We start from the raw sequence: 15,734 nt of genomic DNA, 5'->3' as shown, positions 1-15,734 counted from the left end.
TTAATATAATTTTATAATTTAATAACTATTAAAATATGATTTATATTATAATAATAGTTATATTAAAAAAATAAAAATAAAATAATAAAAATAAAAATAATAACAATAAAAATAAATTTATATTAAATAAAATATTTAATATATTTAAATATATTAAATAATATTAAAATATTAAACTAAATTAAATAATTATTAAAATTTAAATAAAAAGCAAAATTTTAAAAACAATTATTTATCGGATATCAAATAAAATTATATTAAATAAAATATTTAATATATTAAAATATATTAAAATATTAAATTAAACTAAAATATTAAATTAAATTAATTAATTATTAAAAATTAAATAAAAAATAAAATTTTAAAAACAATTACTTATCGGATTTTTTTATCCGATTCACAAATCTTCTCAATTTTTTTTTTAAATTTAATAATTGTTAAATTTACTTTAATATTTTAATATAATTTAATGTATTTAAGTACATTAATTGTGATTTTAAATATTATTTTTAGTTTCATTATTATTACTCTTATTTTAGTTATTATTATTTTAATTTTTTTAATAAAACTATTATAAAAATATAAATCATATTTTAATAATTATTAAAATATAATAAATAATATTGTAATTTAAAATTAAATTTAATATTTATTAAATTTTAAATAGAAAGCAAAACTGTTACGGATTTTAATATTCGATAAACAAGTTTTTTAAAATTTTGGTTTTTATTTAAAATTTAATAATTATTTAATTTATTTTAATATTTCAATATATTTAATATATTTAAATATATTAAATAAAATTTATTATTTTTATTTTTATTATTTTATTTTTATATTTTTAATATAACTATTATTATAATATAAATCATATTTTAATAATTATTAAAATATAAAATTATACTAAATAATATTTAAATTTTAAATTGAATTAAATTATTATTAAGGTGATGCAGAGTGCTTTTTAATAAGAAAGAGAAGAAAACAAAATTATATTTATTGAAGTTAAAAATGAAATTTTTGAAAAAATTAGAGATGCATGAGATGTTAGAAGGTCAAAAATAAAATTTTTAGAGGTGTAGGATGAAATATTAGAAGTGTAAGGTGAAACACCCTTTTAGAAGACTAATGCAATTTGGTCTGGCGGGAGAGATCACTTTATTACCCCTGATTCAATTAAAGGTACTTTTTCACCTTTAATAACTAATAAGTATTTTACCTTGCTATTTTTGTTTTTGTTTTTGAACTTCAATAAATTATTTTTAAGATATAAAATTTATTTAATTCTTAATTTATTTTGATGTAAATTTCTCCGTGTATATTCTACATAAAAAAATGGAAGTATTATAATATACAAATATATTGGGAAGATAAAATTAACTTATAAACAAATTAAAAATATGTGTGACATCCAAAAATATAGTAACCACATCGTATAATTTAGGAGTCAACGTTCCCAATAAAGAGATCAGTTAGAGTATGACTTGTAATTAAATACGAAATTACAGTCATCCAAAATATAATACAGAGTTTTAAACTTAGACACTTTAGAGTATTTAATATCCAAAGGTTTAAATATCTAAATCCTAAGTAGACTGTGCAGCAACATCATTCTCCTCCAGCTCTTGCTCCAAAGGTATTTCCTCAACAACATCTGCTCCCATCAAAGTGGATGATCATCGCAAAGAAAAACATACACAAGCAGGACACAACACAGAAGTAAGGGTGAGCTCGATAAACAGGCAATAATCATATTGTTCACTAAATTAATAATCATCATGCTTAGTACATATAAAACAGTTAATACATAACACTTTAAACCATGACTCAAACACTCACGCGACTCATTCAGATTAGTATAACTGTCGAACTATTGGTCGTCTTTGCACTTGCGTAGTTCAGCTGGCACTCCCCAACACTATGCAAGGTAAATCCCCCAATCTGTCTATGTCTAAACTCTAAGACTATAGACGAGGACCTCCCTCTACTCTCACCACTTACACTGCTCTCCTCTATTTGAGCATGAACAGTGCTTCGAGTGTAGGGATAGACATACCAGTTCAAAGCTCCATACAGTTATACAGAACAGCAACAATACCCCACACATCACTTTCAATCATCTCACCCTGAGATGTCCACTTCATACTCAATTACATCATTTCAAGCCACACAATTCAAATATATGGACATACATACATCATGGCAGTCAAACAACATCAAGCAGCTCAAACAGATGTGGAAAAATATGAAACTCACCGAACCAGGTCTCACAACGCACCAAGATGCAAGGCTAGACAGCAAAAATTCACATAGCGCACCACCCTTGGTGCGCTGAGCGAATTTTCCTGACGAGGAGAGTGTTTTTCAGCTAAAATTCACATAGCGCACCCTATTTCGCATGGCGAATTAATTCGCAGCATACATCAGACTTCAAACCTCTCGCTATGCACCCCCACTCGCTCTTCGAATTAAATGGGCAGTGATCCCAGACCACCACCAGTCGCATAACGATAGGATTTGCCATGGCAAGTCTGAAAACAATGAGCATCACCCTTTGGAAATTCGCACAACGCACCAACTCGCACAACGAATTTCCAAGACAGTGAGCACCCTTTTCAGGGTCTCGTTATGCGAGACAACTCGCATAGCGATACTGCATAATCTGCAGAACATGAATTATGCAGAATCACATACTCACACTAATCCTTACCATTTTCATTTATTTTCTCCGACTTCTAACCCTCATAATTCTTGTATCACACCTAATTAAACTTGTCTAGATGATTATAACCAGTCTTAGCATGATTCTAAAGTGATTACTACCAAGGTTTCAACTTAAACTTCCAAGTTCATTAACCCAAGGACCCCATTTTGATTCTACCATTTTAAACATGACTTTACTCAGTTTTATGACCCTAACCTGTTCTAATTGACTCATACAAGCTAGCCACACTGTCTAATTGCACTCAAGACCACCCATGCTCAAACTCCCTACCTCAGTTCCTCTTAAAGGACCAAAAACAATACTTTCTTAACCCTTTACTCATCTAACATGACTAATACAGGATTTCCACTTCAACCACATCTCCCTAACCCAATTGGTCATCGGAGAAGAATCAGATGTCTGAACGCATCGGTCTCACCTTCGACGCCAACACATATGACTAGTCACAACTGACTGGATCAGGCCAGGGCTGCTCTATGATCAGGGATGTGCCAACTCAGGTTTTTAAGATTCTTCTATCCTACCAACACAATACTCTCAACAAGTCCCAAGTTATTTATCTAAGTCATCCTAACTGTCCTATGGTGTTTTAGACTATAAATTCCCCATTTCCCTATCTCACTTCCCTTTTCAGTAAGCTAAAACAGTACCTGTACAGTTTATTATCACTCTATGTTATGTTATTATAGAATTCTCATTCCCAATCCTCTCCCCCAAAATTGCTTACAGTCAACTAACTCATCCAAGTCCAATAAACATCAGTATATCATGGTCACACAAATTTCACATTTTCACCAATACAAATCAACATGCTCACCACATAATATAACTCAACAACAATAAACCACAAATTATCAAGCATACACACCATACAGTTCAAACAAAACATAACTAGCTCCCCTTACCTCAGAGTGAAACTGCCACGCTCACAATAACGTCCCTTTACAGTATCTCACAAAACGAGAACTCAACCACACCCTACAAACCACCATAGTGGGGACAACAACAACTCTGAGAGCTTGATTTGGCAGAAAATATGAAAACGAAACCCCACTGGTAACGTGCAACCAGTAACGTTGCATGTCCTAGGTTCAAAGATAGTGAAAGAGAAGGGGAAAAATGACTTACCGGTCCAAACGAAAATACGATCGGTTCAAAAGGAAGCCTTCGGTGTGGTGAACGTCTGAGCACCTTCCAACCCAAGATTGAACGGTTCAGAGAGTTGGAAATTTAGAGAGAAGGCAAAGAAGAGTTTAGGACAAAGAATCTTAGAGAGAGAGAAAAGAGCTCAGAAGAAATGAAAATTCTGAGGAGCCCTTCCTAAGGTTAGGTTGGCCTTAGTCAGATGGACCTGTCTACCCCACATAGGGCCCAATGGCCTTATAATTTTCCAGGCCCTCACAATATGCATTTAAGGAAAATAGTATAAAAATGTTTTATAAATTTTGAGACGAATTAATTTGTATTTTTACATAAATCCACTAGCCTTGATAAATTTTTAGAAAACCAAATGCAAGGTGGACCAAGATGGGAAAGATTGATAGCATTGTCACTTTTAATTGAATCAAAATTATTTTAATTTTTTTAATGATTAATAAGTTATTTAACTGATTTCTTATTTTTGTGGTGAACCACAATGAATTATTTCTGATAAAAATACTTTACTTAATTTTGATTTTTTTAAAATAAATTTCTCTATAAATATGTACTTAAATTAAAATGTTAGTAGTATACTATACAGATATTTTTATAATAAAAATATTAACTTCTAAACAAAATAAAAATATAAATTTGAGGAAAGTAGTATAAAAAGATTTTTATAAAAACCTATTAGTTTATAAGTCTTGGGTAAACCAATTGACCTAAACCCAATTTTAGAAGACCAAATGTAAGGTGGATTTAGAGAGGAGAAACCATTGTGGGACAGGAGAGTCCCTCCTAATTGAATCAAAGCTATTTTAACACATTTAATAAACATAAGTATTTTATCTAATTTCTAATTTTTGTGGTGGTCCCTAATGAATTATTTCTGACATAAATACTTTATTTAATTTTTAACTTTTTTTTTCAGATAAATTTCTCTGTAAATATTGACATACATAAAAAATAAAAGTAGTATAATATAGAAATACTTTTATAAGATAAAATTAACTCAAAAGTAAATTAAAAATATGCATTTGAAGAAAGTTATATAAAAAGGTTTTTATAAAATACCAAACCAACTAATTTGTAAGTATTATGTAAACTAGTTTATCTTGATTTATTTTCAGAGAACCAAATGTTGGAGTGACCAAAACAGGAGAGACTGACTTTGTTTCCTCTCGTAATTGAATCAAATCCATTTCTAACACCTTTAATGACTAATAAGTAATTTAACTTATTTTTTATTTTTTTATGGATGTAAGACTCATGAAAAATATTTATAATAGTAAATTTTAGCATTTTATTAGTAATAATAATTTTAATGGATAGAAAAATTTAAATTTTTTGATATAAAATTATAATAATTCTAGAAATGAGAGGTTCAAATTTTTGATAACTTATTTAGGATTTTTTTTAAGAAAAGTGAATAGTAAAAAAAAATTGAAAGGATAAGAATTCCTACGTAGCATGAAAGGAGTTAGGATCAGATTTGATCAAGTTGATGATTAAAATACTATTTTTAAAATAATATTAAAATAATAAATAATATTAAAAAAATTAATGAATAGTAAATTTATTTACCTATAAATAGCCATGGGAGGGAAGAGTATTCTGCACCAAGAAGAAGAAGAATCAAGTGAGAGCTTGAGAAATAGAGAAGAAAGAGTTAGGGAGAAATTTTTAGTTGCAAGAAGAATAGAGGTTCTGAAGAGTTTTCGCGAAAACAAATTTGGAGCAAGAGAAGTCTGGAATAGAGGTAGGGGAGCTAACCTTTCTAAGCTTTTATATTATGATTTAGTATTGTTTTATTACTATTCATGTCTTGAAATTCTGTGTAAATATTGTTAATGCTTACTATTTATTTATATTGAATTTCTGTGTTAATATTATATGCTGTTATTTTGAATCTGTAAATAAGAAATTTGTTAAAACTAGTTGAGGAATACTTTGGCTAAGGAAAGACTTGGTACTTAAGTTGTCCATTGTGATCCACCTCTCTTTCCTGGAAGTCTACTCGACAAGCTTTTAACTTAAATCTTGTTGAACAGATTATGTACTGTTAAACTATTGTGCAATATATCTCGTTGGAATGAATTCATGTTATTGTGGTAGATACAAAATTATGAATTTTAATTGTGATGATTGTAATTTATTATATTGGATTTGAATTTATGCGTCTGAACATGATATGAGTATTATGGGGAGATTTCGTAATGGTATAATATGAGTTGAGGAATATGAGCATTGTACGAGTCGCATGGAGAGATTCTGTAATGATATGGTAATTGTGTATATGTTGATGTTGAGGGTCCTGTAGTTGGAGGTTATCTTCATACTCTAATAATCATCTAGTCTCAAGTAGAGAGGGATGAATTATGTGGTGAGAGGAGCAGGAAGTCCTGGTCTATGTGCCGATTTTGGACATAGTGTTGAGGACTAACCTTGTGAATGATATGGGGTATTTTGGAAGTGTATTTGTAAGAAGAAGTAGAAGTCATCACAAGTGCATAACCTCCCGTGACCGCTCATCAACGCATCCTCCGGATGAGTGTCTATTGGGTATTGTGGTGTTTATTGGGTATTGTGGGACGAGTGTCTAATAGGAATTGTGGTATGATGGTACGAGGGTGTATGACATAATTATTATATGATGTTAGTATCAAAACAATTATGCATGTTTTATAAATGATTTGTTGCATGTTAGCTCACCCTACTTGTTTGTGTTTGGGTATGTATGATGATCGTATAATTCGTTATACGGGAGTAGATGAAGAAATGTCGTCTGATCCAGTACTAACGAAGAAAGAGATCGAAGAATAAGTTAGAAGAATTCGAGTTATATTTATGAGTTTATAGTTGAAATCCGAGTTTAAAACATGTATAGACATATATCAACTATGAATTTTTAAGTATGAGATTATGTTACCGTAAATGTAATATTACAATATATAAATTATGAATTATCCCGTGTGAGATATTGGATGCTATAATGGACTTAATGAATTATTCCTTATGTAAATAATTTATTTGATTTTGAATTTGTTTTGAGATAGATTTCTCTAAAGATATTAATATAAAAAAAAGGAAGTAGTATAATATACAAATATTTTTATGAGATGAAATTAAATTATAAATAAATTAAAATTATACATTTATAAAAATGCTTTTATACTAATATATAAGTTTTATGTAAACCAACTAATGCAAATCCACTTTTAAATAACCAAATACAAGGTGTACCTCAATTGCATTGTCGCTCCTAATTGAACAAAGTTATTTTAATACTTTAATGATTAATAAGTAATTTATTCCACTTCTGATTTTTGTGGTGGACCACAGTAAAGTATTTCTTACAGAAATAATTTATTTTGAAATAATATTTTCTTTAGATATTTACATAAAATGGAAGTAATATAATATATAAATACTTTTATATGATAAAATTAACTTATAAACAAATTAAAAATGCACTATGATAGTTAATAATTTTTTTTAATATGTGTCACTGGCTCGTATTTAAAATTGATCAAACACAAATTATCATATAAGTGGTAAAAAAATTATTAAAAAAAATTGTTAATTTTTTTAAAAAATAATATTTTTTTAACAATTTTTTAATAATAGTCTATATAATAGTTTGTATATAATAGTTTGTGATTAATCTATTCATGTCAATAGTGAAAAAAAATTATTAAAAAATTATTAAAAGAAGTTCTTATCATATTATAATCCTTACAAACGTAGATTTGAATAAAGTAGTATAAAATGACTTTTTATATCATCATAACTATTAATCTGTAAGTGTTATGGGAATCAGCTAGATCTGACAACTTTTAAAAAGAACAAATGCAGAGTGGACCAGGATGCTGTGACCAAGGGCATTGACACTCCGAATTAAATCAAAACTATTTTAACCTTTAATGAGTAATAACTAATTTACTTTACTTCAAATTTCGTGGTGGACCACAATAAATTATTTCTGACAAATAATTTATTTAATTTTAAATTCTTTTGGGATAATTTTTCTATAAATTTTTACTTAAATAAAAAGTAGAAGTAGTATAATATACAAATATTTTTGTAAGATCAAAACTAAATGGTAAACAAATTAAAGATATAGATTTGAAGGGAGTAGTGTAAAAAGATTTTTATAAACTAACGTATGAAACTAATTTTAATTTATTTATTTTTAATTTTGATTATTTAATAATTACTTGGGAATACTTTATTTAAACACTCACACTATATTTACAGTGAATCACCATAATAATATCTGCTTCTATTATAGTCTCATCCTCATCCACACGTTTAAAGCGTAAACTTCTATAAGAAAAATGTCATGTTGTAGCATAACACATCAAATCGTATTAGAAATTAGAAATTACAAATTAGAAATAATAACATCCCAAAAATACACTTAAACGAATAATTTTAAATTTTAAGCCATTTCATTTTTTTTTCTCTCAGTTCATTGGATTTAGACTTTATTAAAAAATTGATGGAGGTGGAAGTCCCATATGGGTGAGAGTTCTAGCAAGGCCTCCAACTTTTATTACATAAGATAAGGGAGTTTGATGGAAATTTTCAAACCATTTTAATCTCTTTTATGTTATTCTTGTTTTTTTAGATATATAATTTAAGAAAGAAAAAAACAATATCTCTCTTGGAATATTCTCTTTGAAAGTATAATTTTATTAACTTATAAAGTTTTCTTTTCATCCATTTTTAGTTGGGTTTTTCTATTTTTATATCTTAACTAGTTGAGCTTTTTTTTCTGACAATTTTATGCATTAATATTTGAACTTTTGTTTCTCATTTCCAGTGGAAATAAATTCACCGAATCCAAACAACTGACTCGAATCCAAACAACATAGGAGTTTGGAATCTGAAATTCGAGAATGAATCCCGAGTAGTCTTTATCCAACCGATTCCACTGCAAAAACCGGTATATAACCGTTATACCGAACGGAACAGAAGCTAAATGTACTCCCACGATACAAACATGCTTGAAGTAGTAAAAACAATATTCACTGTATTTGCTGGCCTTGTTATATCATACAAACATAATGATATGTAAATTTTTTATCAAAAAAAGCATATTCTATTTCAATAAATTCAGTTTTGTGAATTATGATAATGATTTTCCCTGTTTTAATCAGTAGCAAAATCTCATTTTTTTTCTCTAATTATCAATTTCGTAGTTACTTTTATACACTTTTAAGAACATAAATTTCTCATTTAAGGAAGAAAATCATACACATGCTGCTGAGTTGGGGAATATGCACTTTATTTGAGAAAATTGACGTGAGTATGCTGCTGCAGATTGTCTTGTTTTAATACAAACAAATGCAGAGAAAACTGGTCAGGTAAAATTGCGCAGACCCAGGTCAGATTCTGTATCAAACTTTTGAAACAAATACAAATACTATAATAGCACATAGTTTGAGTGTTTCCTTCCATCCATCCGTGAAGCACGTGTATGGCCAAATGTCACCTGGACTAGGTGCATGTTTAGGAGTAGAAACATTATTATATATATAATTAGTGTATAAAGTGCATTAATTTTATGCATTAATAACATCTAACTATACATTAGTTAAATATTAACCAGAATCATGTTGTTTAGAAGCACATACTTTTTTATTCGAGAGATGAACCCTATACCACTGTCTAGAAAACCAGAAAAGAAAAAATGAATGATAAAACGAGATGAAAAACGGAAAAAAACCATTGTTTTGAAATTTTACACTGATTTTCATGCAAATAAGTTGGCATCCTTTACATACATATGCTTTGGCATTTGTACTTTGTGGAGACTGCTCCAAACAATATTTGTAATGCCTTATCAATAGGACAAGAATTGATACAGGCATCTTCTTCGCATCCTTATCTTTCCCCACACACGTCCATTTCTGGTCCATTTACCTGAGCCCCCTCGAAGAGAGAGGGAAGAAAAGAAAATATTCCTGAGTGACACCATGGACAGACCTAGAAGAGCAACATGCAGAAGTTTGTGAATACAGGTGTATAAAAAGCGAGACTCATCTTCTATATAACATGCATTCTTGATTGAAAAGAAGTACTAGATTCAAAATGACTTTCTCTCTCAGACCCATTTACGAGAAAGTAATGTTTTTCTTTCGACAGATCTCTTCAAAGCAAAGAGCTAGCACCATGACTGAGAGTCATCCAGGTTCTAGTCCTCTTTTGTCAAATTACTCTGATGCCGGAGAAAATAAGATCAATGGGTTGAATGATAGTGATACTGTCAGTGAGAGGAGCGGATCTGCTAGGATTCCACAGGTTAGTTGTTTAACCTTGAATTTTGTTTATATGTTTTGCATGCAAATAATGAAACTGATAGTGGGAGGAGCGGATCCTCTATGATTTCAGATTTAGGTGTTTAACCTTGAATCTTGCTTATGTGTTCTTCTTTGTAGTGCATCTGCATGCAAATAATGTTTTCTTCTTTCGCAGGTGGTGGAGGAAATAAAAGACTTGTATGCCATTGCCATCCCAACAATCGTCACTGGGCTTCTAACCTATGGAAAGTCTGCAATATCCATGCATTTCTTGGGGAAGCTAGGTAAAAATACATTAGCTGGTGGAAGCCTAGCCATTGGCATGGCCAACATCACGGGTTATTCTGTGATTTCTGGCCTTGCAACAGGTATGGAAGGTATATCCTCTCAAGCTTGTGGGGCCCGAAAATGGAACCTTGTTGGGGAAACCCTCCAATGCACCATCAGCATTCTGATCATCACATGCATACCCATTTCAGCCTTATGGCTCAACTTTGAATCCCTCCTTCTGTTATTCGGCCAAGATCCCACCATCTCATCCATTGCGGCCACCTATCTTGCATACTCTATCCCTGACCTACTTTGTCAGTCCCTAATCAGCCCTCTGAAAATTTTCTTGAGAACCCAAGGTGTGACCCTCCCTCTCATGTTCACTGCAACTTTTACTCTAATGCTGCATGCATTTATGAATTATGTGGTGATTCAAAATTTTGGTTTGGGAATTCAAGGGATTTCCTTGGTTGGAGCCTTCACCAATCTAAGCTTTATAATTGTCCTTTTGCTTTACATACGGTTCTCTGGGGTTTGTTCTCAATCTTGGCACGGTTGGTCATGGCAGTGCTTTAATCACTGGAAGCCTATTCTTGGTCAAGGAGCCCCAAGTTGTATATCCGTTTGTTTGGAGTGGTGGTGGTATGAGTTATTGGTACTCTTTTCGGGGCTCCTAGAGAATGCTGCAGATAATGTATCCACCTATGGAATAATAATCCAGGCCACTTCATTTATGTATAATTTTCCTTATGCATTAGGTTTGGCTGTTTCAACAAAAGTAGGGAATGAACTCGGTGCCAATAGGCCTAACAAGGCCAAGGCATCATCCTACACTGCTTTGCTATGTTCTTGTTTCACAGCCATTGTGGCTATGTTGGTGATGGTGTCTGCGAGCAATGTCTGGGGACTAATCTTTACCGACGATGAAGCTGTTCTGTCTCTGCTCTCAACAACATTGCCCATTGTGGGTCTGTGTGAGCTTGGGAACTGTCCTCAGACTACAATTTGTGGGATGCTAAGTGGGAGTGCTAGGCCTGCTTTGGGTGCCAAAATAAACTTTCTATCATTTTATGGTGTGGGCTTGCCTGTGGGTCTTTTCCTGTGCTTCGGCTTTCATTTGGGCTTGTTGGGCCTCTTTCTGGGCCTTCTGTCGGCTCAGATAGTGTGTGCTATTGCTATGGTGATTGCATTGACACGAACTGATTGGAAGGAGCAAGCAAATAGGGCGAGGAAGTTAACAGGTGGAATGGGAGAGATCAATGGAGAAAACAATGAAGATGTTGAAGGAGCTGCTTCGGAGTGTTTCTAAAACAACCTTTGGTGGTGATGTTTTAGTTAATAATGATGTTTTTCCTGTGTGTTTCTAGTACTGTTTGAGTGTTTCCTCTGTTTATGTCCAATGTTGTGTTATGTGGACAACTTTGTTTCAATTAAGTTTAGGTCTTTCTGTTTGTGTCTAAGTAGTCTCTTCCAATGAGATTACTCTGTCAACCTTTGAAATTTTCAATAAAAGTGCGTACTTTAGTTTCATATATCCACTGGACTTCCTTCAAGGCCCAACAAAAGCAGATTTTTCCTTTTGGACTTGTGAATTAAAAAAAAAAAACAGGAAAAGATTCTTAGACATAACTTATTTTACACTTTCTTTCTTCATTAACTGTTCTGGGGAAGAAAGAGATAACAAGGACAACCAATATACACTGAATAATTGTATTTTAATATAATATAATTTATTTTTTCAGTGATATAAATAAAATACATTTATGTCTATACCAATTAGTAATATAAAGTTGAATACATGTACAAGTGTTACATATGAAATTTGATTTCAATTTCATTTTGGTATTAGTCATCATAACCTCTATTTAATTTCTCCACTTAACTGCTATTGAATGAAAAAGTATCATATTTAATAAATATAATATTTAATATTATCTTTATTGTTTTATTATGTATTGAATTTTTAAAAACAATTAAATCTTATAAATATAATATATTTTATAAATTTAATAGGTATTTTATTGGAAAAAATTAAATATCTTAATTAAGTATTGAATATTATTCGAGAATGAACTTTGCTTATAATGTATTGACTGATTAAATTATTTATTTAATATAATAAGCAAGTAACTTAAATGGTATTATTAAATATTATAGTTATCATGTAATAGATATATATCTATCTATTACAATTTATTATGAACAAATAATTATTATATATATATATATATTTATATATATATATATATATATATATATATATATATATATATATATATATATATATATATATATATATCAAAACATATATTACATTTTGATTATTAAAATATTGACTTAAAAAACATGTTTCAAAATAAAAGTCAAATATACCATCATAATATTCCTAACTGATATGTTAATAAATTATCTCTTATTTTGAAATGTAATAATTTCACCATGTATTATATTTTATAGCACGATATTTACTTAATAATCAGTTATTTATTTAATATAATATATCTATAAATAATAGTTGAGGTCCTGACATTGTCAAACTTGTATTGTATTCTCATCTAATTAGTTCATAAATTTTCTTATAATTATCTTGAAACTTAACCCCAAATGATAATTTTCTAAAAAAAAATTAATTGTGATATTTTTTTAAATAATATTTTTCCCAATTATATTATTAATTTAATTAACATGAAGATAGAAAAATTAGTTATATTAAAAGAAAAAGAACATATTATGACACACAAATACATATATTAAAATAAGAAGACTAAAAAGGTATAATAGGTAATTAATTTAAAACTACTTTAAAAATTGTATATTATATTTACAGGAGTTAAAGTTTAAGATTGAAATATTTGTAAAGATTCAAACTAACAAACAGATTCAATTATTCTTGTCATAACTTAATTATTAACAAAAGAACGTTACACGATTTGACAAAAATAACTAATAATATCCTTTTGTTCACAATTAATTATATATTATATTGTCAAGAGTTGTATATATTTTCTACAAACCAAGAATATAAGAGAAACCACATTAAACATAATATTATGAAAAAAAATCTAAATAAATAAATAAAGTTAAAAGACTAAGTTGTTTATAATGTTCGCTATGAATTAAAACCAAATTAAATAACTTCTTATTACAAAACTTTCTCTTAGGAGAATCTTTAGATTGTAGAAGCTTACAAAAAAAGAGTATCGATCTCATCTTCTTTTAAAAGTAAAATCATTCTTCAACCAGTCTCTGAAAGCACTTTTCCCAAGTCCTGACGAATCTTTAAAAGCAAAGCTCCCCTTAGCCAATAGTTACGCCTGTACCTCTAGCATGCTTTAAAACATTAATGATTCCTAAAAACTCAGCAGAAGTATGCATTCCCAAAAACAATTAAAAAACTATTAATACATTTACCTCAACTTCCTCTAAAAATATAAATATACTTTAATTTCTTAGTGTACCATTAATATTATTAAAAAAATTTAGCACAATAAAAAATCAAAGACATTATTACGCTTTTTAAATTTAGTTTTAACTATACATTCTAACTCTTTAATTTAAAAAATAAAAAATAAAAACTATTAAATATTAAAATATGTCATGATCTCTCATTCTCAAAATCATCAAAGTATCACAGTAATGACAACTATATGTGACAAAATATCATCATTTAATTTAGCAGCTTATGTTATATTTTTTACACTGCAAAATATTTCTTAAATAATGATCAATTTTAATGACAAAAAGGTAATTAGTCAATATTGTAACTAATCTAGATACTAATTTATAAACTAAAAATTATTAGTAATTAAAACTTTTATAACTAAAATTGGTCTTTAATTAATTAGAGATAAATTTAAAGACCAAAAATTTTCAGTTAAAACTTTGGTAATTAATGTTATTGATCAATTTAGAAACTAATTTATAATAAAAATTAATTTAGTTACTAATTTGAAAACTAATTATATTTTTTATTTATAATATAAATTATTTTAGTTACCAATAATTTTTAATTTATAAATTGATATGTAAATTTGTTATTGTAGTGATTAATTATTTTTTGTTGTTAAAATTGATTATTATCTAATATTTTTTTGTACTGTTGTATAGTGATTATTTTTTAATTCAGTGAGTCATGTCATATTTTTTAGGTTTAATCATTCAGGAGGTCCCTATTTTCGAGGAGAATCTCAATTTCGTCCTGTTCTTTTTCGGTTTCTCAATTGGATCCTAATTTTGTGAAAATTGCAACAATTGGATCCCTACCGTTAAATTGAACTCAACTGCGTTAGTGTGTGATTGACGTGGCACGCTAAGTCGGTTACTTAATTGAGGTGGCTGACACATTACAGAAGAAAGTAGATTTTTTTATTACTTTTCATTTCAAAAGTTGCCTTACGTTTTTAAAAGTTGCCTTACATTTTTTATTATTTTTTTTTATTACTTTTCATTTTAAAAGTTGTCTTACGTTTTTTGATTACTTTTCATTTTAAAAGTTTATCTACGTTATATTTTCTTTCCTTTTATTTATTTTTCAATTCAATCAAAACAAAACACAAAACAAGAACAAAACGCAGGTCTTCTTCTTCATACTCAACCCAAAATCAGAAACCCCAAAATCCCTAAAACGGAACCCTAATGCAGTGCCATGTGCGGCCATCAGGAACACAGTAAGTAGCCTCAACACTGTCGCTTCTCCAATGCTTCCCTATTCATTCACTTGTTACGGAAGCAAACAATGCAGAGAAATACAAAGGACGGTGGTTAACATCCTTTCTCCAATTTTCCTTTTACCTTTTGTCAAATAAGTTATTAACTCCAACTCCAATCAAGTATAACATCTAAAAAATGAACCAAACACTAACCACCAGTTCTTAAATATCCAAAAGTATATAATATTACAGTCAGTTTAACAACCTCAACGGCTAAAAAACTGGAAATCTGGATGACTGCCTTCCTTGTGAACCTGAAACAAAACAAGAAGGCATTTTTCAATAAATCAATTGCTGCAAATTAGAAAATGAAACATGGTTCATTTGCGGCATCTAACAACACTTTCAAAACAAGACATAAAAGTACCATACCTTTCAAAATTTTGAAAAATATCTTTCTTGCAATTAAAATTGATAAAATCATATAAACGAAGCAATAAAATGATTTGCGGCGGTATGATTAATATGTATAAAGGAGAACAAAAAAAAAAAGAAAGAAATAGGGTTCGTCAGACTAAAAAAATGCCCTCTTGTGAAATAGGAGGTGAAAAAATGCAGTGGATGGGAAGAAGACGTTGGGGGAGG

At 29.3% G+C, this 15,734-nt stretch overlaps 1 protein-coding gene across 1 annotated transcript; it reads left to right on the top strand.

The window, feature by feature from the left end:
- Positions 1–9,926: 9,926 nt before the first annotated feature.
- LOC124821076 (protein DETOXIFICATION 49-like) lies at positions 9,927–11,974 on the top strand. Its single transcript, XM_047292885.2, has 2 exons — positions 9,927–10,171; positions 10,346–11,974. Exons 1-2 carry the CDS (start codon positions 9,962–9,964, stop codon positions 11,747–11,749), a joined length of 1,614 nt encoding a protein of 537 aa, XP_047148841.2. The 5' UTR covers positions 9,927–9,961; the 3' UTR covers positions 11,750–11,974.
- The last annotated feature ends 3,760 nt before the right edge of the window (positions 11,975–15,734 follow it).

This window comes from Vigna umbellata, chromosome 1, assembly GCF_029865625.1.
Source record: "Vigna umbellata cultivar VRB3 chromosome 1, Vumbellata_1.0, whole genome shotgun sequence".
NCBI classification, from domain to species: domain Eukaryota; kingdom Viridiplantae; phylum Streptophyta; class Magnoliopsida; order Fabales; family Fabaceae; genus Vigna; species Vigna umbellata.
The sequence above is the reverse complement of the archived record's forward strand: the minus strand, read 5'-3'. Positions and strand labels throughout refer to the sequence as shown.

Excerpts from the sequence above, each read along its gene's own strand:
- LOC124821076 (XM_047292885.2), top strand. The coding sequence starts at position 9,962 with ATGACTTTCTCTCTCAGACCCATTTACGAGAAAGTAATGTTTTTCTTT. Across the intron at positions 10,172-10,345 it reads GATCTGCTAGGATTCCACAG|GTGGTGGAGGAAATAAAAGA; the intron begins GTTAGTTGTTTA and ends CTTCTTTCGCAG.